Consider the following 26,458-nt stretch of genomic DNA (forward strand, 5'->3'; position numbering starts at 1 on the left):
TCTGTCACTCTGGGTTAGTTTGCATTTTCTAGAATTTGATATAAATAGATTTTTATGACATGTGCTCTTTTTGTCAGGCTTCTTTTACTTGGTTTACTAATTTTGAGATTCATTCACATAGGTTGTGTCTTCTTATTTCTGAGCAGTATTCCATTCCATCACATGGCATGGTTTGTTTTCCCATTCACTTGGTGATGAATATTTGGGTGTTTCCAGTTTAGAGCTATCACTAATAAAAGAACATTTATAAAGCAAGACTTTGTATAGATGCATGTTTTCATTTCTCTTGGGTAAATGCATAAGAATGGAAGAGATGGATCATATGATAGGCTTAACCTCTGTCACAGTGCCCTCTGTATGCTCATTTGCCGTGGATAGGAGCCCCTGCTGCTGCACATTCTCATCAGCACTTGTTAATTGTAGCCATTGGAAAGGTAGGTAGTTGAGTCTTACTATAGTTTTAATTTGTGTTTCCTGATGAGTAGTGGTGTCAAACATCTTATCATATGCATATACTATTTTGGTGAAGGGTCTGTTCCGGTCTTCTGCCCATTTTCGTATTGAGTTGTTTTATTACTGAGTGTTGGGAGATCTTTATACGTTTTGTATATATGTCCTTATCAGATTTATAATTGCAAATACATTCTCTCTCAGTCTGTGGCCTTTGTTCTTCTAACAGTATCTTTTGAGAAGTCAAAGTTTTTAATTTTGTACGTAGTCTAGGTTATCAGTTTTTTTGTTTCTTTTATGGATCCTGCTTTTGGTTTTGTACCCAAGAAATCTGTGCTTAATCCAGTCACAAAGATGTTCTCCCAAGGGTTCTGTAATTTTAAATTTTACATTTTTAAGGTCTGTGGCTCATTTTAAGTTCATTGTTGTATATAGTGTGAGGTACACAGCAATATTTTCCCCCCATGTATAGGTATGCAACGGTGTAGCACCATTCGCTGGAAAGACTCCCCCTTTCCATTGAGCTGCCTTTGTGTTGTCATCAGGATCGTTTGTCCCTACACATGTCGGTTTATCGCTGGACTGTCTTTTCCATCCATCTGTTAAGTCTGTTTTCACAACAGTGCCACACTGTTTTGATTACTGTACATAATTCTTAAAAACAAGTGGTGTTAGCTTTCCAATTCTGTTCTTTTTCAGAATTATTTTGGCTATTCTAGTTCCTTTTCATTTCCGTACAAGTTAGAATGAGCTGGTTACTGTCTCCAAAATGCTGAGATTTTTATTGGGATTGCATTGAATCTATAGATCCATTGGAGAAAATGGACATTTTTCTCCACTTGGTTAGGTCTTTAATTTTTCCACTTGGTTAGGTCTTCTTTAATTCCTTGTGGCTATAGTTTTTGCTTTTAGCGTACTGGTCTTCCGCATCTTTTGTACTTAAATATTTATCTGTTAGTATTTTATATTCTTTTTTGGTGCTATGTTAAAGCAATTTTTAAAAAATTTAATTTGGGATTATAACAGTATATAGAAATGTAATTAATTTTGGTAAATTAATATTCTTTGGAAACATGTTAAGCTCACTTACTAGTTGTAGGAACTTTTAAAAAAAAAAATTATTGATTCATTAGAGACACAGAGAGAGAGGCAGACACAGGCAGAGGGAGAAGCAGGCTCCATGCAGGGAGACTGATGTGAGACTCGGTCCCAGGACCCCAGGATCACAACCTGAGCCAAAGGCAGCCCCTCAACCACTGAATGACCCAGGCGTCTCAGTTATAGGAACTTTTTGTGGATTCCATCACCGTGTCTTCTACATAGTGTCATGTTACTTGTAAATACATTCAGCTTTATTTCCTATCCCTTCTGGTGTCCCTCCCTCCCTTCCTCCCTTCCTTCTGCCTCTTATTTCTTTGTCTTGCCTGATTGCCCTGGATTGAGCTTTCATTTCAAAGGTGAACAGAGGGGTGCCTGGCTGGCTCAGTCTGTGGAGTGTGTGACTCTTGATACTGGGGTTGTGAGTTCGAGCCCCACAATAAGTAAAATCTTGGAAAAAAAAGTTTTAAAACAAAGGTGGACAGATCATGAGTGGAAACATCTGACTGATGATAGGGGGAGAAACATTCCATTTTACCAGTAAGTGTAAAGTCAGTTTTGGTTTTATGCACATGACCTTTGTGAGGTTCATGAAGTACCCTTCTGTTAGGATTTCCAAGAGTTTTTATGAGGAGTGGTTGTTTGAATTTGTCATGCTTTTTTCTCCGTCTGTGGCGATGAACATACTTTTTTTCTTCTGGTGTGTTAGGATGATTTCTCATGTATTTAATCCACCTTATATTCTGAGATAAGCTTCACTGGGTTATGATGTAACATGCTTTTGATTAGTTGTTGGATTAGATTGGCCAGAATTTTGCATAAAATTTTCATAGCTGTGTTCATGATGGATGTTGTTGGTCTGCAGTTTTCTGTTCAGTATATTCCCTTCTATGCAGTTTTGTGGAAGAAGTTATCATTTCTTTTTTAAATGAAGAGGAGCCATCTGGGCCTAGGGTTTTATGTGAGGGAAAGTTTTCAGCTACAGTTTTTGTTTGTTTTTAAATAGGCTCCATGCTTGGGCACCTGGGTGGCTCAGTTGGTGAAGTGTCTGCCTTCGACTCAGGTCTGATCTCAGGGTCTTGGGATGGAGTTCCATGTGGGGGGGTGTCTTTGCTCAGCGGGGAGTCTGATTTCTCCTTCTGCCCCTCTCCCTTCTCTTGTGTGCTCTCTCTGTTTCTCAAAAATAAATACATAGAATCTTTAAAAAAAGAAAGAAAGAAAGAAAGAAAGAAAGAAAGAAAGAAAGAAAGAAAGAAAGAAAGAGAAAGAAAGAAAAGAAATAGGCTCCACACCTAGCGTGGAGCCCAGCGTGGGGCTCAAAACCACAACTGTGAGACCAAGACCTTAGCTGAAACCATGAGTCAGACGCCACTGTCTGAGCCACCCAGTGCCCCTACAGTTTGTTTCAAGTCGGGCTACTCAGGTTGTCCCATTTCTTTCTGAGAGAGTTTGTTTCCTTGGGTCTTACAAAGATTCAGCCCACTTCATCTCAAGCGTCAACTCCATTGCTTAGAATTGCTCATAATGCTTTGTGTATTCACCCTCTGTGGGATCTGTAGCTATGTCACATCACTCATTACTGTTACTGGTAATTCATCTCATCTCCCACCCTCTCCCCCGCCCCCCTTGAATCTGTGTAGAGGTTTGTCAATTTTGTTGATTGTCGGACAGAACCAGTAATTGGTTTCATTGTTTTTCCTCCTTCCTGTTTCCTTGGTTTTCTTCTGATCTTTATAATCTTTCTCTTCATTACTTGGGGTTTAATTTTTCTTTCTAGTGTCTTACAATGGAAACTGAGCTCATTGATGAGAGGCAGTCTTTTTCTGAAGTAGCCATTTATTTCCATAAATCTTCAAAGTACTCTTTTAGCACAGTTTCACAAATTCTGGTACATTGTGGGTGTGGTGGTGTTTCTGTGTTCTTTTTTTTTTTTTAATTCAGTTCAAAATTATCTCTGATTCTCTTTTTATTATTATTTTTTCTTTGGTCCATGGGTAACTTAGAAATCTGGTATTTAGTTTCCAAATATTTGGGGATTTCCGGGGGAATTTTTTATTGGTTTCTAATTTAATCTCCTTATAGTCATGAGACATAATTCATCTGACTTGAATCCCTTTAAATTTATTAAGATTTGTACTGCGACTCAGAATCTGGGCCACCTTAGTACATGTTCTTTTTGCCCTTGAGAAGAATGTGTATTTTGCTGTTGTTAGGGGGTGCTCTGTAGTTACCACTTCTGGTGGTTTTCATTCCTTTGTGTAAATCCAGACTTCCTTCTGGTATACTTTTGCTTCCACCTAAAAGACTTAAATGTTGTTTCTTGTAGTGCACATCTGTTGTGATGGATTGGTTTTCAAAACCATCTTTATTTTACATTCATTTTTACTTGGTGTAGAATTCTGTGTTGTCAGTTTGTTTGTTTGTTTGTTTGTTTATTTATTTATTTATTTATTTATTTATTTATTTCAACCCCTTTGTCTTTATCAGTGGTTTTGGGCATTTTCATCATGATGTAACTTAAAACATTCTTTGTTTCTTGTGGCAAGTGTTCATTGAGCTTCTTGAATCTGTGATTTATAAATGTTTTCATCAAATTTGGAAGATTTTGGCCATAATTTCTTCAAATGTCAATCCTCCCCCTCGGTGCCCCCCTGGCCACTTCTTTTCTTTCATGATCTCCGGTTATTCCTCTATTAAGACCTTTGAAGTTGTCCCAGAGTTTACTGAACCTCTGTCTTTTTTTTATTTTAACATACATATTTAAAAGTTTTATTTGATTGACAGAGAGAGAGGTACACAAGCATAGGAGCAGCAGAGGGAGAGGGAGCTTGAAGTAGGTCTCGATCCCAGGACCCTGAGATCATGACCTAAGCTGAAGCCAGGCGCTTTACCCACTGAGCCACTTAGATGCCCCATCCACTGTTTTTTTGAAAATTCTTATTTCTTGGTTTCATTCTGGAATGTTTCTGGAATATCTTCCAAGTTTATTAGTCTTCTACAATGTCTAATCTGTTGTTAATTCCATTAAGTACATTTTTTATTTCTATTTATTTATTCGAGTATATTTTTAATATCAGATGTTGTAGTTTTCACCTGTAGAAGTCCTATTATTAGGGTCTTTTAGACTATTTTTCAGGTTTCTACCTGACTTCTGAAGCATTTGCACAGGTTCAGTGTTTACACCTGGAGAGGACACTGTGAGTTAATGGGTCACAGTTCTCTGCTTGACCTTCATAGTAATTTTTGGTTAGGTGTTTAATGTTTTTGTGTTTCTTTAAATAGTTTGATTATTGTTCCAGGATGCCTCTAACTGACTTGGAAACAGTTTGATCCTTTTAAATCTTGCTTTAAGATTTGTTAGGCAGGGGATGCCTGGGTTGCTTAGTGGTTGAGTGTCTGCCTTTGGCTCAGGACGTGATCCCAGGATTTCAGGATTGAGTCCCGCATTGGGCTCCCTGCATGGAGCCTGCTTCTCCTTCTGCCTGTGTCTCTGCCTCTCTCTGTGTGTCTCTCAGGAATAAATAAATAAATTTGGGAGAAAAAATTTTGTCAGGTAGGAGTGGAATGGTGCTTAGTCTGGGGCCAGTACTTCCCACCCCTAGGGACACCATACTCTGTGCACCTGCCGCATTCTGGTCCACTTGGCGGGAACAGACACTACTTCTAGCCCTGTGTGAGGGAGAGATGCATGCTACTTCTCATCCTTTGGGGTGGTTCTTCCACCATGCCAGCGATTGCCTCACACCATTGCAGTGAGTGGGCCGCCTACTTGAGAGGCCCTGTGTCCTTTGCACCCTGTCCCGGCACCTGCTCTGTCTCTTCATTCAGCATGCCCCCCTGCTGAGCCCGGGCCTGGGAAAGTTGTATGTCATATCTTTTAGGGACTGATGTTCCTACACCTGGAAAACTTGTTTTATTTACTCTGTTTTCTTTTTCCATTCAAAAATAATTTTTTTAAATATTTTATTTATTTATTCATGAGAGACACACGGAGAGAGGCAGAGACACAGGCAGAGGGAGAAGCAGGCTCCATGCAGGGAGCCCGACGTGGAACTCGATCCCGGGTCTCCAGGATCACGCCCTGGGCTGAAGGCGGCGCTAAACTGCTGAGCCACCTGGGCTGTCCCAGAAAGTATTTATTCAAAACTTACCGTGTGCCACATTTACTTGGGATATGTCTGTCAATATAACTGATGAGAGCCCCTGCTTTACTTGAGCTTTTATTTGTTTGGTAGAGACTGACAATACACATAGTAAGTTTGTGATAGATCATGTAAGAGGATGGTCACTGCAGTAGAAAAGACAAAAGCGTAAGGATACAGTGTAAGCTTTATTGAGGTGTAATTGACAAGTGAAAGTTGAATATATTTAAGGTACCCAGTGCCGATCATTTGGTATTATATATTCACTGTGAAATGATTACCGTAACACATCATTACCTCACAGAGTGTTGTGTTTGGTATACTGAGAACACGTATCTACTCTCTCAGCAAGTTTCAAGTATATAGTACAGTATGGTTAATTATAGTCACCATGCTGTACCTGAGATCCCCAGAACATCTTCATTCGTCTGATAACTGCAAGTGTGTATCCTGTGACAAACCTCTCCCCATTGATCCCACTCTCCAGCCCATGATAACCATGGATCCACTCTCTGGTTGTAGGATCTTAACTTTTATGATTGCACATACAGGTGAGATCATGAGGTTTTTCCCTTGCTCTGACCTATATCACCTAGCTCCGGGCCTCAAGGCTCATGTCTCACATGGGAGGATTCCTCCTATTTTATGGCTGATACCCCATTGTGTGTGGATATCACATCTTCCTTCCCCGTGCATCTGCGGACGGCCGCTCTCGTGGGGCCTGGGTCTCGGCTACTGTGAATAGTGCTGCAGTGAACATGGGAGCGCAGGGAGCTCTTCAGGAGCTCTTCAGCGCAGGGAGCTGTTTCATTTCCTTGGGATATATGCCCAGAAGTAGGGTTGCTGGGTCATAGGGCAGCTCTATTTTTACCTTCTTGAGGATCCTCCTTACTGTTTTCTAGAGTGGCTGCAGCAGCTTGCATTCCCACCAGCAGTGGATGAGGGCTCCCCTTTCTCCAGTCCTCACCAACACTTGTTATCTTGGTTTCTTGATGATAGCCATCCTAACAGGTGGGAAGTGATAGCTCATTGTAGTTTAATTTGCATTTCCCTAATGGTTAGTGATGTTGAGCACCTCTTCATGTACCTGCTGGCCATTTGTAAATCTTTGGGAAAATGTCTATTTAGGTCTTTTTCCCATTTTTTTTTTTTCTTTTAAAGATTTTATGGAGAGAGAGTATGAGCAGGGGCAGGTTGAGGGGCAGAGGGAGAGGCAGACTCCCCACTGAGCAGGGAGCCTGACGTGGGGCTCAATCCCAGGATGCCAGGATCATGACCTGAGTGAGCTGAAGGCAGACGCTCAACTGACTGAGCCACCCAGGCGCCCCGCCTTTGCCCATTTCTAAATCAGGATTTTGTTTTGTTTTACTATTAAGTGTGAATGAGTTGCTTCTATATTTTGGATATAACCCATTATAGATAGAGCTATTGCAAATATTTTCTCCCATTCCGTAGACTGCCTTTTCATTTTGTTGATAGTTTCTTTTGCTGGGCAGAAGCTTTTATTTTGATGTCGTCCCACTTGTTTCTTTTTGCTTCTGTTGTCTGTGCTTTTGGTGTCACATCCAAAAAGTTGTTGCCAAGATCAGTGTCGAGGAGCTTTTTCCCCATGTTTTCCTCTAGGAGTTCCACAGTTTTAGGTCTTATGTTCATCTTTAATCCATTTGAGTTGATTTTTGTATGTGATGCAAAATAAAGGTTCTGTTTCATTCTTTTGCGTGTTGCTGTCCGGTTTTCCCAACACTTATTTGTGTCTTACTCTGTCATCAGTGTCTATGGTTTTCAGGGTACGGGTCTTTTACTTCTTTGGTTGGATTTGTTCCTCAGTATTTTGTTCTCTTTGATGCAGTTGTAAATGGTTTTGTTTTTCTCAATCTCTTTTTCAGGTAGTTGGCGTTCATGTGCAGAATTGCAGCACATGGTGCCACGTTACTCACACTTCCCCAGGGGTCTTCATTGTTTTTTCTTTTCATCCCTCAGACTGGGTTATGTCACATGACCTGTCTGCGTTTGCTGAGTCTTCCCTGTGCACGTTTGACCCTGCTGTGGAAGCGCTCTCTTGAGTTCTCAGGTCTTGTGCTCTTCAGCTCCAGGGTTTCTGTTTGATTCTTCTCCGTGGTTTCTCTTTCGTTACTAAACTTCTTATTTGTTTCTGCATCATTTTCCTGATGTTATTTAGTTGTTTCTGTGTGTGTTCTCTTAGATTTTCATGGACTTTCTTTAAGGTGATTATTTTGAATCCTTTGTTAGGCCAATTGTCCATCTGTTTAGAGCCCAGTTAGTTTCTTTGGGTGGTGTTTTATGTACCTGAGTCTTGTAGCCACATTTTAATGCTGTGCAGTTGTGGAGCAAACACCTCTTCCTGTCTTTACAGACTGGTTTTTGTCAGGTAGGGACGTTCTCCTGTGGATTCGGGCTGATGGCATTCCCTCTGCATTTGCAGTTATGATGGGTTGGAGCTGGGTCTGAACTGGAGTCAACGTTTGGTGAGCTTGTTAGCTGGCTGTGGATCTTGGCTGGTCCCCGGGGGCTGTGGGGGCAGGGATGATGGGTATATCTCTGGGTGGTGCAGCTGGGAGAGGTTGAAGCCAAGTCATAGGTTCACTTGAGGACCTATTGTCAGCCTCAGGTTGGCTGGCCTGTGTCCAGAGGTACCAACTACAGGCATTTTCCATGGGAACTGTTGGCCAGCAGGCCTGCTCAGGATGGCTGGAGATGGCTGGAGCCTAGTTCCAGGGCCCTTGTAGGACTTGCAGTCTGCCTGAGTATGTCAACTGAACTGCAGCCCATTGGGACTGGAGCTGGGTCATGGGCCCCTGTGGGCTCCCCAGCCAGGCATGAGGTCTTGTGTGCCTATGATCCCGGGCTCAGGTGGGCAAGGCTCCTCCTTGCCAGATGATGCTGGGGACCGGATGAAGCCAAACAGGGTCATGGCCAAGTCCCGAGGCGGCAGAGGGTTTCTGGATTTGTGGCTGGGCCTGTTGGCAAGTCAGCTGCCTAGATGCAGGTCTGCCTTTTCAAACAGCCCTGCTTAGCCTTGGACTGCACCTGGGTTTCAATGTCCTCCCTGATGCCAGAGCTCCCATAGGGTGCTTTGTTCCGAGATTGGATGCCGGGTTGTTGCTAAGGGGAACATGAGTGGGAATCTTCCTATTTTGCCATCTCGTTGCTGGCACTCCCCCTCCATCCTCAGCTATTTCGCTGGTTGTTCTCTCTTGCCTAGAAGCTAATGACCTCGTGTCAGTCTTAATTGTGAAGAGAACTTTACTCCCTGGTCACCTATATGTCTCACAGCCTCTGTCTGTGACCCCCTACTCCCTCGGCTGTGTGAGGAGTCTTCCACGTAGCTCTGTCCTCTCTTACGTTAAATGAGACCGCCCGCACACCCTGTCTTTCCTGAGCAGAACTCAGCAGAAGCATCGTCTGGACCAGCTGTTCGCCTCCCGGGTCCTCTCATGCACTGTCCAGATAGACTGTGGCCATAGCCTCATCCCCAGCACCACCATCCTCCGGGGCTCCAGTGACGTGGTGCTGCCAGACCGAGTGTGGAATCTGGGGCTTCTATCACCTGACCATGCCATGATCGGCATGCCTAGGGGTCAGTCCTAGAACTCGGCTCTTCCTGTGTTCTTGGCTGAAGTCCTACCCTTACCTGGAATAGTCTCAAACATAGTTTATCCTTGATTGTTACATTGGCATCCACACAGGCTCTTGGCTTCCCTCTTGTGCCGTCACTGTCCATCTTCAGCGCAGAGCAGAGCCATCTCTCCAAGATGTAAATTGGTTTCCTGTCACATTTAGGTTAGATTTCTCCTCACTGTGGCTTGCAAGGCCTGCTGGGTGTGACAGCCAGCCTCCCTGACTCTGTGGCCTCATTCTTAGTGTGGCCCCTGTTTTCCCTCCCGGACATGCTGGCCTCCCGGGTGTTGAGGGCCCCCAGCCCAGTGCCATGCCCTCCTGCACCCCCTGCTAGACAGCGCGCTCCCCACATCCCCGGCTGGCCCGCCGTCTCCCCACCGGTGCTGCTCCGTGCCACATCTGGAGCACCGTGAGGCTGGCCTACAGCAGCCCCGGCGTGCTCTCCCCGTGCCATGGGGTAGCGTCCCTTGTGTCTGAGTCTGTCTGACTTGATGTGTAATGTTTGTTTATTCAACTGTAGGTTGCCTGTCCCACCAAGAGCTGAGAGGTTGCCTTCTTGAGGCTGAATAAACAGTGTTGCAGTAGTGACTGGCATGCAGGAGACCGTACATGTCTGAAATCTGTGGCGGAAAGTGCATTTAAATGAGTGCTCAGGAGAGGCCTTTCTGGACAGAGGAATGACATTAGATTGTGGTTTCAAGGGCCATTTGTAAGCTCTAGTTTCATCAAGTCCATTAATTTTATTTTCTTGTTTTGAGTTGGTTGGGGTTTTTTTGTTTGTTTGCTTTTGCTAGTTGGGGTTGGATTTTGTTAAAGCTCTGTATGAAACAGGCACAAGCTCTGTCTTTATTTGTTAATAAATACCCTACTTTGACCTTATTTTTTGATGGTCTTTGACTTTTAAAATTTAAGCGTTTGTTGTCAGAAAATTGCACATATAGTATTATTCAGATCTATGTAGAAGTGAATGAAAAACTGTTAGTTCTTAGTGTTTTGGTGCCTTTGATAATTCTGGCCATCCTAAAAGTGGGGCCCTCGCCTCGTGCAGAGTGCTGGGGAAGGTGGGGGCCTCAGTAAACTTCAGTATGAAAATCCTGCTTTCATGGTGTGTGGGTACCAGCCGGTGCCGGGGCCTTGCCCTGACCTCCAGCCCTCTCTAGTCTGTGACTGGTGCCTCACGGGACACATGCTCAGACGTTGTCCACTGTGTCATCTGGCATCTTAGGACAAGTGTCTGCTAGAAGCTGGTGCCAGCCTCTGTGTCCTGTTGAGGGTCTGCTTATGTGGTATTCTCTCGTGGGGTTTCTGAAGCACAGCACTTATCTGTAGCTCTGAGTGGCTGGATGTTTAAAAAGCAAGTTCATAAGGCTCCAGTGGAGGGACTGCATGGTCCTTAACAGCCTGTGTGCTTACAATCCCCAGCCTTTATGTTTTTGGCCTGAATTTGTCTATTTCCTTGTTTTTATTCTTTCCTTTTTATTGTATTGTTTTAGTGTCTGTGTTCTTGTAGACTACCTGAAAGTCCTTTTTCAATTATGACAGGGTATTAAACTTACACTTTTTTTTCTGGAGGGGAAAGAAGTACCTGTAAACCATGCTAATAAATCTTACTCTACAGATTATTTTTGAAACTATTGTTTTTGTTTAGGAGAAATAGGATTTTAAGCTTTTTTTGAATCTGATTTCTTTTGTTTTAGTAGGTAAAATAGTGATTTTATTACTATCTGCACAGTGTAGATGAATTAATGTGTATATTGAAAACATGAGAATCTGTGTTGAATCATCTGCTTGGTAAATTTTAAGCCATTTTTCCTGAGGTGATCATTTGTTTTATGTAGGAGGAAATGAATCTCAACCAGAAAGCCAGGAGGACCCCCGAGAAGTACTTAAAAAGACATTGGAATTCTGCTTATCTAGGTAAGGATCCTAGTGGTTTTTCTAGAAGCCACTGTCTCAGGTGTTGTGCACTGGTTATGATATACAGATGGGAAACTGTTGGGAAGGGTATAGATCAGCTGATACCTCGGTCTGTGTGTAGCTCTTCATAGGAAATGGAGAATGTGCAGTAGTCATAGCTCTGACATGGTGGAGAACTGGGCCTGGTTCCCTCGGGTCTCCACAGGTCCATCGTGATGGGTCCGTACCTGGGGGTTGCTTTTTGAAATTCGAGTCCTGGCCACCCAATGTCCCCCAGTCCCAGGGAATCAGACTCTGGGGGCGGGGCCTCAGTTCATCCGTCTCAGAGACACTGTTGAGCACAGTGACGTCTGAGGACTCGTTTCCTATGCTAGTTCTCCCGGTACGGCAACCCTGCACCAGCTGATCGCTCTGTTATTTTCAGTTATTCTTTGTCCTGAGTAGTGCCTTTTTGCTGACAAATGGAAGAGAACCTTTAAAGTTCAAAGTGGCAGGACCACACATACAGGAAGATGGGATTGGGTGGTGGGTCATTTTCTTTGAGTGTGAAGGTAACTGATAGGCCACGTGTAAGGTTTTTGCTCAGGGATGGCAATTTTTCAAGTGTTTCTCCGGGTCGGCCTCGAGACATGCACAGAGCATCTGAGGATGGCTGCTGTAGAGACCATGGGGCCGTGTGGATGGGACAGGCGGGGTGGGGGGCGCCCCAGCTTTCCTTTCTGGCCCACAGCTCCACAGTTAGGACCCCTGCTCACTGCCTCAGGGCATGCTCTGAAAGGACAGCTGCTGCTGTGAGGCTGTGAGGTGGCGGTGGGGTTGGCACCTCACACAGCCCTGTCCTGCCTCTCCTGCACTCCCGGAGGGTGGGGACTTAGCAGCATGGCCCGCTGTGGATCTGCGTCTTCATGGATCTTCGAGACTGTCCTCGACCTTTACTGGGACCTGTGTCAGTGTTGGGATGTTTTGAGCACATTGTCCTGTTTATGGAGACTTCCGAGAAGCATGCACCACAGGCCCAAACACCAGCAAGTGTTTCACCTTCCCCTGAGCTGCTGGTGCCTGCAGCTTACCTGTCATGATGCCAGGGCCTGTGTTCTTGGTCCCGTTTCCTCCTCTGTAATTCTGGCTGCCCCTGGCTGGAGCTGCAGCTCTCCTGGCATGTGTTCCAGGTGGCACAGCAGCCACCTGGGCACCAGCCTTTCCATAGTTTCCTTAGCTTTGTGTTCTTTCAGCTGAATTTTCTTATCTAAAAAAACTGTGTTTTTTTTTTAATAAAATCTTTTTTTTTTTTTTAAAGATTTTATTTATTCATTCATGAGAGACACAGAGATAGAGAGGCAGAGACACAGGCAGAGGGAGAAGCAGGCATCACACAGAGAGCCTGATGTGGGACTCAATCCAGGGTCTCCAGGATCACGCCCTGGGCTGCAGGCGGCGCCAAACCGCTGCTGCGCCACTGGGGCTGCCCAAAACTGTATTTTTAATAAGTGAGGCAAACACCGTGTAGAACAAACATGTAGAACTATAAATACATGTTTTAAGGGTTTCCCCACTCATTAGTTGTGATTATAAAAAGTGCACTGTACTTTTGGCTTCCCTGCCCTCCCTAAATGTCTTTAAAAATTTTTACCTAAGGTCAGAGAGATGACAAGAAACAGTTGAGGTTCGAACTCTGATCTAGCTCTGAAGCACTAATGTGCCATGCTAGTTTGGAAGCTTCCTTTTAAAGAAGGATTAATTAAAAGCTGTTGTCTTCTCTGTGCAGGGAGAACCTTGCTAGTGACATGTACCTCATATCGCAGATGGACAGCGATCAGTATGTGCCAATCACCACGGTAGCTAACCTGGACCACGTCAAGAAGCTCAGTACGGACATGAACTTGATTGTGGAAGTGCTGCGGTGTAAGTATACGGCAGTGTGGGCTGACTCGGACCTGGCCTTCAGGTCCCATAGTCGTTTAGTGCTGAGGTACTTGACGACAGGCAGGGTCGTCCCACACCTTCCTGGTTTTTCTGGTCCCTGTGGCTGGGGAGGTGCATCGAAGGGCTACATACCTCAGACCCAGGATGTCGCAGATCACAGGGCTGGGGTGAAGACAGGCTTCTGCAGAGACGATGACGGCTGGGATGTTGCTGAAAAGTACAGTAAATGCTGGTGTTTAACGTAAAGTACAACACGTTCTCATTAGCATTCTAACACCAAAAAGGCCTTCTTTAAATTTCAACTTCCTGCTAAAGTTTTGGTGAAATATTACTGTTTTACTTTAAAAGGGTGTTGTGAATGAAGTTATTTCTGGGACATTTGGCAACATCAGAGGGAGGTTTAAACATCCTGTCAGAGACCCACAGAGGTTCAGGGAGTATGGGCTTGTAAGCTGTGTTGAGGTGTCTACAACCTAACCATTTTATGTATGTTGTGAAAGTCACCATTGGACAGAGGTTGTAACTGATATGCTATGAACTCCACTGCGTGTACGTGAAGTGCACAGCTGGGTCCGGGTGGACTCCAGTGTACGTGAGTGAAACCATCACTGCCCGGGGTTTTCTTAGCGCCTTTATAATGCTTCCACCCTTACCTGCCACCACCAAGCATGGCATCACTGGGGAATGAGTTTTAAATTAAATATACATGATTATTTATATAATATACAAATATTATATATAATATAATTTATATTATAAAGATAAATATTTATAATATAAATATATATTATATAATATATGTTGTAAGTGTATATGAATATGTACTTATTTATAAGTATAGAAATATAAAAAATAAAAAACAGTATATAAACTTATAAATTATATTTATAAATATATTATTATATAAATTCATATAATATTTTATATTAAATATAAATATCGGGTATCTTTTTAATTTTAGGGATTGTTTTAATTATAAAAAGTCACTTTCTGTAACAGGACTGCAAGTACCAGATGAATTATTTCTGTACCTTCCCCTCTCAGGGCTGTTCTGAGTCCTTCCAAACAACACGGTATATGCTGTGTCCCCCTACCCCAAATATTTTCAGTGAGGACACACCCATCATGCCTCAAAGCCCCACTTCCCTGTGTCACCACTATGACTTTCCATCACTGATACGTAGGCCGTAGTGTTTACGTACCGTCTCTGGCTTGGCTGACAGGCAGTGATGATGTTTTCTTGTGTGCATCTGACTTAACAGAAGAATAGGTGAACATCTTATCTTAAAACTTAGCTGGACTTCTATTCACAGATCGCAGTTCACTACTTTGTGTTCCTAGGCAAACTTTGTAAGCACATAGTGAAGACATGAGCAAACACCGTCTATACAGTTTGCTCATAACTGAGCAAACTATAACCACTGTTATAAACCACTGTTGCCCAAATTATAACCACTGTTGCCCAAGATAGCTTTATGTGTTCCAGTGTTGCTTTGTTTTTCACATTCTGTTCAGAACAGAAATCTGTTTGATGGATCAGTTGAGTTTGGTTCTGTCTGACCCACTTAGAAAGGCGAGTGGCTTTCCTAACCTAAAAACACTTTACTTGGTTAACGTTCTTTGTTTATTATTAGAAATCCCAGATGTCGATATTTTGTGTAGGCATTCCTTGGAATTGGCTGCCCCGTGGCCAGTCTCCCGGTTGATGCTTGTTGGCTAGGAGTCATTCATGCAGACCACGAGGATGTTCAGTTGCCCTGTGTGTTTGCTTCAGGGAGCCGTTTGTCTCCATGGACAGACAGCCCTCTGCTGTCTAACCTCTCCACCCCTCCTCCACCTTTCCTTCCTGTGCTGGTAGGGAGGGTCTTGAGTTGTAGTGGTACCTCCTATCCATCTTCGTTCAGCTCTTTAATGTCTAATTGCTTCTTTTCACTCCCATTTTTAGATAGAAATATATGTGCACATGTAATAACCTAATGAATAGAGTGTAGTTAGCATATTAGTTGTACTTCTGGAGAGGGTGACATACATAAGCCTCTGTGAGCAGAGATCTCCTGTTTGCATCTTAACCCCATCTGCAAAATGCCCAACATAAAATTAGATACACAGTAGATATTTTTTTTCACAGTAGATATTTGATAACATTTTGTTTTAATTTGAATATTTGCTCGTTCAACACCAAAATTCTAGTGTTGATTGAATTGCATAAATTATGTCTTTATATCTTAATATGCATGGTACATAGTGCTGCAGGGTACAGAATGTCTGATTCAGATGCTTTTACACTTAATGTAGTTGAAATTCCTAATTTAAAAATAGACTCAGATATTTGTCACCAGAGTATGAATAAATACATTACGATAGTCACACAGTGAATACCAGAAAAACTAAAATGAACTCGGCCTATATTTTCAACAAGACTCCATTTAAAAAAATCATAATTCTGAATACCAAAGCCTATTTCAGATATGTATAGGATGATAACCTCTGTATAGAGTTTAGATAGGAGTAAAATAGAACTCTGCTTTTCGTGGGTTCAGAGGTAAAAGAGTATAAAGATCTGAGCAGGACCGACCCTCCTGCTTAAAGATGAATGTTTATGTCCGGGGAGTGGGCGGGATAGGGTAGGGGGGGCGGCACCTGAACTGGGTTCCAGACCCTGGGGTGAGAGGCACAGTTTCGCCAACCCTGTTTGTTTTGTTTTTATAGTTTTCTTGAGGTAGAATTTACACACCTTAAATTGCACATGGTTTAAGTGTACGTTTGTCAAGTTTTGACATCTTATACATGCGCACAGAACTCCCATAATCAAGACAATGAACATACCGTCACACCCCCACCCCCACCCCCCAGAATTTCCTCCTGCTTCAGGCAACCACTCATCTGCTTTTTGTCACTATAGTTTTCATTTTCTAAAAACTGTGTGTAAATGAAATCAGTCATGCAATAGTCCTTTTTTGGGAGGGGGTCTGGTTTCTTACACTCGGCATAATTGTTGAGTATTATCAGTAGCTTTTATAGCCTTTTATTGCTGAGTCATACTCCATCTCGTAGGCAGACCACATTTGGTGTATTCACCCAGTTGATAAGACTTTGGTTACTGCTGGGTTTTGACTACTACGTTAAGATGTAAAAGTCAGTGTGACAGAGGCTTCCGTTTCTCTAGGTCAGTAGCCTCGGTGAGTAGCCGGGATGGTATGGTAGGGGGGTTTTAACTTGTGAAACTGCCTACCTGTGTACAGAGTGAGTGTCACCTGCGGTGCCAGCACTTGGTGCACATGGGCATTTTACTTGCAGATTTCCTAATTTTATCTCATTGTAGTTTTAATTTATTTCCCTCATGCCTGGTGACATCGAACAATCTTTTCATGTGCTTGTTTATGCAATCCTTTTATTTTTGCTGAAGGGTCTATTCACGTGCCCCCCTCTACCTACCACCATTTTATTAGTTTTCTTATAATTGAGGTTTGACGGGTGTGTGTGAAATTTGAGATCTGCATTATCTGTTTCCTGGATATATGCTGTTATCCAGGTATGTGATTTGCAAATACATTTTCCTGGTCTCTAGCTTCTCTTTTTTATTCTAATAATAGTATCTTTTGAACAACATAGTTTTGGACTTTTTGTATAGTCCAATTTATTGATTTTTTTTTCTTTTATGTATCTTGGCTTTTGGTGTTGTATCTAAAAAAAAACTGTGCTTAATCCAAAGTCATGGAAGTTTCCTCCCAGAAGTTTATAGTTTGAGGGTTTATGTCTTTAGGTCCTTGGTCCATTTGAAGCTACTCTTTGTATGTGGCTTGTGGTATGGATCTCAGTTCTCAGCCCCCTCACATGTGGGTCTGCAGGTGTTCTAGCACCACTAGCTGAAAGGGCTCTCCCTTCTCCACTAAGTTGTACTTGGTGCTGTTGTCAGCATCATCTGTCCAGCACCATGGGTTTATCTCTGGGGCTGTGTTCTCTTTTGACACCTACACTGCAGTGTCTTGGTCACTCTGGCTTAGGTGCGAAGTCTCCAACTTTGCATTTCCATATGAATTCTAAAATCAGTGTTTCAGTTTTTCAGAAATATTTTTATTGGGATTGCATTGAATCTATAAATCAGTGTGGGGAGAATTGACATCGTAACGATAGTGAGTTTTCCATTCACTGAACACAGTATCTGCATGCATTTACTTATATCTTTTAAAATTTTGTCTTGGTAATGTTCTGCACTTTTCAATGCACAAGTTGTCCATATCTGACATGATATATGATGATTTCCTGTCTTTGACACAGTTTTAAATAATGTGTTTATTACAGTTTTGCATAGGTGTTAGTATGTAGAAAAACAATTCATTTTCATGTATTGGTCCTGGATACTGAAACTTTGTTAACCTCAATTCTAGTTTTTTGAGAAATTTTTTCAGTCTTCCATTCCTGCTGTTGGTAACCCTGTGTGGGGGTGGTCAGCTCTGCGCCCAATTGTGATCATGCTGTGTTGTGACTGGAATCCACGCATGATGTGGTTTCACAGATGTGACAGCAAAACAAAACAGCACACAAAGGAAGGTGTATAGAAACTGTGAGGTCGGAATCCAGCCTCTCTGTGTTAGCACTTGCCCCAGCACCAGCCTCCTTGTGCTGACCGTGGCCTGTGGTCTGGAGGATGTCATCACTGGGAAAAGCTGTTGGGGCACACATGGTACCTTCTGAGTTCTAAATAAGAAGTAAGAGTAAGACAGAAAATGATTTTTACATTAGGGGCTTGTAGAAGAAAAGAAGCTAATAACTGAGTTGTGATCTACATGTAGTTGTTTGAAAATCCTTGTTTCATGCTGTTAAATTTATTCTAGCTCCTAAAGGATTTTTTTTTTTTTTTTAATTCTTGTGTTCCTTTGTTTTGAAAAATGTAACATGCAGGTTGGGCATAAAACCTGATGGTTTGTGTTGAGGTAACCCACTGTATATATGTGTCTTCAGGGTGTTTAGTTAAATACAACGTAGCACATCACACTGTAGTGTCCCTATTATGTCGTAACTAGAATGCAAATGATTTGTTTCAATATTTGTATTTTACCTTTCATTTTTCTTCTCTTTGTAGCTTTACCATTAGTCCAAGTGGATGAGAAGGGAGAAAAAGTAAGGCCAAATCAGAGTCGTTGCATCGTGATCCTGCGTGAAATACCCGAGTCCACTCCTGTAGAAGTAAGTCTCCTTGGAAGGGTGCTCAGATTTTTTTGTGTGTGTTTTTGTTTTATTTCTGTTTACTTCTGTGTTTCTTGGAGGGTATATTTTAAAGTATATGCACAGCAACACTTTCTTTCCAGGACTTACACACTGTAAGTTACAGTGTGATTTGTTTATTAGAGTGGTACTCAAACTTTTAAATATTCATTTAAAAATAACAAAATAACCCACAGGTTAAGATAAGATATTTTTATGTTAGGTAAATATTTTTAAAAGGATTTTATTTATTTGAGAGAAAGTGCGTGCAAATGGAGGGAGGGGCAGAGAAAGAGGGAGCAGCAGACTCCACGCTGAGTGCAGAGCGCAACGTGGGGGTCCGTCCCACGACCCTGAGATCATGACCCGATCTGAAACAAGAGTGGGACACTCAACTGTTTGAGCCACCCAGGCGCCTGTGTGTTAAATAACGTTTCAGAACAAATCTCTCCATGACAAGAGGGGGATTCTCTGAAGAGCGCAGGGAATGTGGCCTGTTCCTGAATCAGGCTGACCTACCAGGACCAATGCAGAAGTTGGCACAGTGAAAGGCTGGGACATCTTTTTCATGTAAATGGATCTGCAGATCGTTTAATTTGAAAAGTACCAACTTGGGCAATAAACTTAGGAAATGACAGTATTTGATAGTGGCAGACAGTCATGAGAAGTCGTCTGCCATTACTGCTTGGCTGTAAAATCTCTTGCTTGTCCAGATACTTAAATTGAGGTGGACCGTAGTAAAAACCTGGCCGTTGTGGCCTGAGACTACAATGAGCCTTCCTGCAGGGTTCCAATGGAGTCAGCTCCTGATCTGTGTAGAGCGTTGGGGCTCTCTGCCGCCAGGACTCTTCGAGACCCCAGGAAGTTTGGTTTGTCAGTCACAGGTCTTTGTTAGGCCCGAGTTACTCAAGCTGCGTACATACTCAGAACCGTCTCCGTAGGGGAAATGGATGAGTGTGCGTGCAAGTGAAGATTGTGACAAACCTAGGGTAAGAAGTTATACTCTTCTTGACTGGCATTGTTCTAACAAATTTTACTTTCTGTTCAGCTCAGGCTGTTTTTCCTAGTTTTATATGTGAAGAAAAGTAATTAGGATTGAATTTTTTGTCCTGTTTTTTTTTTTTTTATTAAAGTTTTAAATATGAAGGATCATCCTCTTTCTTTCTGCCGAGCTGGATGTGTTTATAAACGCACAATAATATTTAAAACACAGGTCCTGAGAGATATTTGTAAAGACTATAACCGAAAAGGATTTTCTACTTTTGGCTGCAGACATGGATGTTGGTATATTTCTATTATGCCAAACACACGCCCTGTGTCTGTTGTAAAACTTGAACCATAGAAGTTTTAAGAGAGACAGCTCAGAGGAAAAGCTCTGACAAATGAAGGGTTGACAAAGGAAAGGGAAAAGTGGTCGAAGGCGAGCTGACTGAGAGGGCAGGTGGCTTGCGGAGCGCTGACCACGCGGAGCCCCTCTGCGGCAGCCATGCTCTTGTCCGTGGTTGGACACTGCTTTCAACTGTAGTTCGCTTGGTTGATTAATAGTCTTTTATGAAATGGCCCTTCTTCCCTGGTAATAGTTCACTTTGGGATCGGTGTAACCGCTCTGCATTGTTCAGTCACTGCTAGCATGGCGTGGCACGGCCTGGTGCCTGTGCCCTTAGCCCGTTTGCGTCTTCATAGTTTGAAGGACTTCCTGTGGGCGCCTCGAGTCGGGTCGTACTTTTCTGAGCTAGTCTGAAGATCGCTGCCAGCTAAGTGGGGAGTTTGGACTGTTCTCATTTCAGTCATCAATCACGTCCTTGGGTTTAAATTTGCTGCTTGTTTCCTCATGGTCTATACTGTTCCTGTGTTCTTTCCTTTTCTCCCTTTCTTTTGGGTTAAATTCATTATTTTTGTCTCCTTTTTTGGCTTATTAGAAATAACTGTTTTGTTTTTGTGGCTGCTTATAGGGGTTGTGGTGACATGTTTAGCGGGTCTGCACCTGCCTGTAGTTAATCTCGCCCTGCTGCCCACCCTCTGCAGCGTCCGTCTACCTCCCACGCCGCCCGGTGCTGTCACTGTGACACCACACAGGATTTTGTTGTCTGCTTCAAACAAGTCAGTTTTAAAGAGATTAAAAATGAGGAGACTATGTTTCCTATTTATCCCCATTTACTACATGCAGTGCTGCTCCTGCGCGTGTCTAGGTCTGCGGCTCCTCTGGCCTCCTTGCTGCCCCCGTAGGCCTTTGTTTCTTGTGGCGCAGGTCTCCTCTGCTTTTGTGTGTCTGAGAAATTCTTCTCTTTATTCTTTTATATATATTTGTTTGTTTTGAAGAAATCTTTGTCTTCCTTTATGGAAGATATTTTGCTGGGTGTGGAACTCAGGATTGACAGGCTTCTTTCCCTTCCCGTGTCTAAAGATGCTGTCTCCCATGTTCTGGTGTGCGTTCTTTCTGAGGCCGGCTCTGTCATTCTTCACTTCTTCCTCTGCATGTCACTGCTCCCTTTTTCTTAGCGCTTTGAAGATTTTAAACAATTTGATGATGATGCACCTTGATGTAGCTTGAGAGTCTCTTGAGTGGAAGTTTCCTGAGCTGTTATTTCTTCACATACTTTGTTTCTTCTCTATTCTTTTCAAAGTTCCTGACTAACTGCTAATCCTACTTAGTACCTTTCTTGTTCCAGTTCTTTTGGGTCTTTTTCTTTGCTCCTCCATGTCTGTTTAACATACCCAGTCTTTATCTTTTGGAATATAGAACACATATCTAAGAACTATGTTAATATCCTTGCCTTTTAATTCTATCATCTATATCATTTCTGGGTCTAATTTGATATTTTTCCTCCTTTAGATCATGTTTTTCTGTTTCTTTGTGTGCCTGATAAATTTTGACTAGATCCCAGGCATTTTGGATTTTACTTTATTGGGTACTGAGTGTTTCTGTATTGTTTCCTGGAACTGATCTTGAGCTTTGAGGTTCAGTTTGACCCTTTAGGAGCATTATCAGGTGGAAGCAGGGCCCGTTCTTCCCCACGCCGAAGCAGTGTCCTTCTGCACACTGTGCCTTGAGGTCTTATGCATTGGGAATGTTTTCCACTCTGCCTGGTTGAGGGGAGACACACTCCCTGTCCCTGTGACTTCTGCTGCTGCTCCCTCTAGTCGTTTCAGGGGGCTCTTTATGCATACTGAGCCCAGGGAGACCCCCTGAGAGCCCTGCAGGTGTGATGCTGGATCAAGCTCACGTCCTGGCACTGGGCTGTAGGGTCCCCATGGGCGCTCCAGGCTCACCTGCCCAGCATGGCCTGAGCTCTGCTATAATTGTTATTTCATATATTTTGTCTTTTGTCTTTAATTATTTCGACGGGAAGGTAAATCTCATCCATTTTGACCAAAAATAAAAGTTCAGCTGATGTTTAAATTTCTCACATTACTGCCCTGCTTCCCCAATTGTGCAGTTATCAGCTTTCTGGTACAGTGAAACAAAATTTTCACATTAATTTAGCTTAATGGTATCTTGGTGTACTAAGAAAAGCTGTAAGTACTGTACTTACTTCCTGTGGCAGTAGGGTTCTGATTCTGAGCTACACTTAGCTCTTCAGGTCTTCTGAAAGACCTTTACTAGCCATCAGTATGGTAGACTGTAAGCACTGCGTGTATGCACCATTTCTCCTGGTGAGGACAAATGTGCTTTCGTCGAGAATTAATTTTTACCTTTCTATTTCCCATAGGAAGTAGAAGCACTATTTAAAGGAGACAATTTACCGAAATTTATAAACTGTGAATTTGCCTATAATGATAATTGGTTTATTACATTTGAAACAGAAGCTGACGCACAGCAGGTAAGCTGTTCCCACCCCATGAAGTTCAGCGTTACCAGTACTTAACAAGTAGTACATGAACTGAATTGGGGACTGAATCGGGGCGTTGAGATCACTGCTGCATTATTGTCCGAAGTTTGATTATAAAGTGCAGAGGAAATCAGGTTGTAGAGACTGAAATAGGTATGTTTGTGGACACAGTGTTAGAGGCGATAGATAAAGCCTATGACATTATTTTCCAAGGACGTGTAAGACAGGCAGCATATGAAAATGAGTTTTTTCATCTGGACAGAGAAAAGTTTTAATACTTGGGAAGTGTTTTGGGAAACTTGTACGTAATTTTAACTTTGATAAGGCATCATTGTATATTGTAAGATAGTTGGAAAGGCCCCCGGGAAAGCTCTGTGAGGAGATCAAGGAGTTAAGATGCTCTCCCTGGCCTAAAAGGAGGAGTCTTACTTGGGGGAAACATGAACATGCTTCAAGGAATGCCAGTACAGCTGACCCCTAAACAACAGGCGAGCGGTGAGGAATCCGCATGTAACTACGGACTCCCTCAAATCTTAGCTACTGATAGTCTACCATTGACCTACATGAATCCTTACAGGTCCATACATGTTCTGTATATTACTTGTGTTATATACTGTGTTCTTACGGTAAAATAAGCAAGAGAAGAGAAAATACTGTGAAGAAAATCATAAAGAGGAGAAAATACGTTTATAGTACTGTCCTGTATTTATCGGAAGAAGTCTGCATACCAGTGGACTCTTGTAGTTCAAACCCGTGTTGTTCAAGGGTCAGCTGCATGGTACTAAGTGGTGAGTGATGTGAATGCTGTGAGGTTCAGAAGAGAGAAGCAAAAGTCTGAAAGACCAATTTGAATGAGATGGAGGGGAAGGGCATCGGAGGAGCCAGGCGGTGGGAGGGAAGTCTTGTCAGCAGAGTAGGTGTAAGCCATCCTCACCAGGATGGGGGAGTGTGGTAGGCCGAGGTCAGAGCCTTCAGAGTTAAGGAGAGCACTTGGAGAAGAATAAGGGGCTCCATAAATAGGGACTTCTGAAGACTACAGCCTTCATGTTTCCCTTTCTTGAACTGTATGTTTCCATTTTCATATTGGTTAACACTTGGGACTAGGTGTCCATTATTTTTCCCAGGTCAGGATCTTTAGCCTGTGGTTGTGAGAGGCTTTTATGGTATCTATTAATACTACTAGAATTGCATGTAAATGCTGTTGTGAGATTTTCTGCTAGAGGCTCTCTAGCTCATGGAAGTTCTTGTAAGAAATCTGTGACCCCATAGTAGGTTAAGAATCACTGTTCTAGATCCTGTCCATCATATTTTAGCTGTACCATTCCTTATTTGAGGTATTGAGTTAACTGTCAGTTCATCTTATTTATAAGATTAACACAGTGGCATTTTGGGTGATTTTTGCCCTCAGGCTTACAAATATCTGCGAGAAGAAGTCAAGACTTTTCAAGGAAAACCAATTAAGGTAAGCAAGACCATTGGTTATACTTCATTTACTTGCAAATCAATTCCTAAGTATTCTGATAGAAATTTCTGTATTTCCAAACAGGCACGGATAAAAGCAAAGGCAATAGCTATAAACACATTTTTGCCAAAGAATGGATTTAGACCTCTGGACATGAGCCTTTATGCGCAGCAGCGCTACACAGCCTCCTTTTACTTACCTCCGGTCTACAGCCCCCAGCAGCAGTTCCCCCTGTACAGCCTGATTGCCCCCCAGACGTGGTCGGCAACGCACAGCTATCTTGACCCACCCCTGGTGAGTCCTGTCTTTGCTTGGAGCTCATGCAGCGGGAAGTCCTGTTGTGGACACTGCACTAGGTATTCAGAAGAATGGAGGTCTTGATCTCATAGTGGAACCAGATGTATGTTCGGGTTGTGCTCATAAAATAGGCTGTCACCTTCTACAGTGGGTTCAAATTTAGTTGGGAGATTAATATGCAGCTGTGGGCAATCTTTTAAAAACCTTGGAATGCTATAATTTTGATCGTTGGCTCAGTTTACCTGCCCTCCTGTGTAGTCGTAACTTCCTAGGCTGTGTAATCTCCAGTAAAACACAGAATGTGATCTGAGCTCTCGGATAACCAGGTTACTCCTGAGCACAGGAGGGTTGCCAGGAGAGATGCTTTTAAGGAGACAGAGGTGGTTTTTTTTTTTTTTTTTTTTTAATTTTTATTTATTTATGATAGTCACACACACACACACACACAGAGAGAGAGAGAGAGAGAGAGAGAGAGAGGCAGAGACACAGGCAGAGGGAGAAGCAGGCTCCATGTACCGGGAGCCCGATGTGGGAATCGATCCAGGGTCTCCCGGATCGGGCCCTGGGCCAAAGGCAGGCGCCAAACCGCTGCGCCACCCAGGGATCCCGGAGACAGAGGTGTTTTTATAGGTTCCTGACAGTTGAGGACAAGTAGAAGACCGATGACCTTGTTTTCTCACACCAGCCGTAGGGTTGACTGGCCTGTGTCATGGGTCCAGCTGCTTTTCTGCAGTTGTGCTGCCAGAGAGGTTGGAGAGGTCAGGTGATCCCTGGCTGGGTGTTGGCACAAGCTTGGTGGAGTGTGTGATGTGAGCATCACGACTTTCACTGGTCTCCCACCTGAGTCAGTGGGGTGGACTGAGGGACAGGTGTGCCTGAGGTGGCAGGACCGCTTTAGTTGGAACCAGAGAAGGAACATGGCGCATGGGGAAGGTTGTGGTCGGAAGCAGGAGTCGAGTTAATGGTTTTGAGACTATGGCTGTGGACTGAGTCAGGAAGGAACGTTGGGTGGTGCTCGGGTCACTTGCGGGATGTGAGAGATGCCTGCGAGCCAGGCCCCACCATGTCGGACGTCATCTGGGGTATCGTTGACTGAAGAGGGAGCTGGAGAGACGAGCGTCGCCTCCTGTGGGATGGTTGGTGCCTGTTTCATACCAGCGCGTAAAGATGCATGTCTGTGAAGGAATGCAGCCTGGAAAAGACACCGATGTCAGTCAAGCAGGCAGTGATTGAAAATAAGGGACAGAGAACACTGGAACTTACAATTAGGGGCTTGTTAGGTGTAACGGCCTCTTCTGTTGAGCTTATCGGAGGGGGCTGGAAGGGAGGGAGGCTGCTGGAGGGTGGGCCACGTGTGCCCAGACACCGGGGATTGTGGCATTATGGGTGTCTCCGAACTGACATGTAGGTTCAGGCGGGGAGCTGGGAGATGAAGCTGGCGCGTTCCATCAGGGCCAAGCTGTACGGCTCCTTAAACGTGCCCTGAGGTGTGTGGACTTGGCCCATGGCTTGTGGGACATGAGAAGGGCAGCCAGGAAGAGTCAGGACAGGTCCTCTTGGGCGCCAGCAGAGCTCTGAGGTCTAGAACTGCCGCAATGGGGGGCAGTTAGCAGACAGGTGCCACTGTGCAGAGTTGCATCTCGGTCTTAGAGCGGATCCTGATAATGCACTACTTTTTTGAAATCTTTGCTACTTTCTGTAAGAGTGTGCCAACAGCCATGTAGCTGGTGTGTCGAAAGAGGGCCTTTCTCCAGACGAGGCTAACTGCCATGCCAGTGCTGGTGAGTTCCTCTTGAGTTGCTTTTCTCATTTGTCTGTTCGCACCCATCCCTGTTGGAGCAGGGGCGGTTGGCACCCGGGGTCAGTTGTGTGGCCATTAGGAGGGTTCCTTTGATCCTGGTTTGGAGGTGGGCACGTGAGGCCTTTCGCGTGCTCTAAAGCATACTGTGGCACTCTGAGCAGGTGTGAAGATACGGTGCCTGTGGTTTCTCAGCCAGTCATGTTAAATTATTGGGTTAGGAACTAATTTATTTTTAATTTCTTGAGCACAGTTACACAAATAGAATTCTGCATGTGCCAGTGTGTGGAGGAGGTGATTTGTCTCGTGGTGTAGTGTTCAGAATCTAGTTCTGGTGTGATCAATACATTTATAAGTAGTTGGACTCTGGCAGCAGTTCTTAAACACTATGTTGAAGATTCTAACAAAGTTTGAAGGGTATCTTCCTGCCCCAGAGTTTTCTGTTGCTTCAACTTCTTTGTAGTACAGAGTTTTCTCTCTGTTGTTTCTTCTTCTTTTTTTAATCAGCAAACAGTTTTTGGTCCTGTGCTACCTCTAACATCCGTTTCCTGTCCCCACGTGTACCCGGCTCTAGCCTCCTTGGTGTCGTTGGCTTTCCTCGGCAGACTGCTGTGGGGGGATCACTGTAGTCAGCCGGGAAAAGGCCTTAGCCTGAGCCTGGCTCGGGAAATACCAGTCATTGGCTGTGATCTGGCCT

General features: G+C 43.6%; 1 protein-coding gene across 4 annotated transcripts in view; it reads left to right on the forward strand.

The window, feature by feature from the left end:
• LARP4B (La ribonucleoprotein 4B) overlaps positions 1-26,458 on the forward strand; it is a 94,136-nt gene that overhangs the window by 47,165 nt on the left and 20,513 nt on the right. For all 4 annotated transcript variants that reach the window (XM_025445042.3, XM_025445040.3, XM_025445041.3 and 1 more), the window contains 6 exons: positions 11,168-11,246; positions 13,012-13,148; positions 18,253-18,356; positions 22,085-22,195; positions 23,613-23,666; positions 23,751-23,960. In XM_025445042.3, the coding sequence (XP_025300827.1) occupies positions 11,168-11,246; positions 13,012-13,148; positions 18,253-18,356; positions 22,085-22,195; positions 23,613-23,666; positions 23,751-23,960 (695 nt within the window). The remainder of the gene's footprint in view (positions 1-11,167; positions 11,247-13,011; positions 13,149-18,252; positions 18,357-22,084; positions 22,196-23,612; positions 23,667-23,750; positions 23,961-26,458) is intronic.

The sequence above is a fragment of the Canis lupus genome, chromosome 2 (assembly GCF_003254725.2).
Source record: "Canis lupus dingo isolate Sandy chromosome 2, ASM325472v2, whole genome shotgun sequence".
NCBI classification, from domain to species: domain Eukaryota; kingdom Metazoa; phylum Chordata; class Mammalia; order Carnivora; family Canidae; genus Canis; species Canis lupus.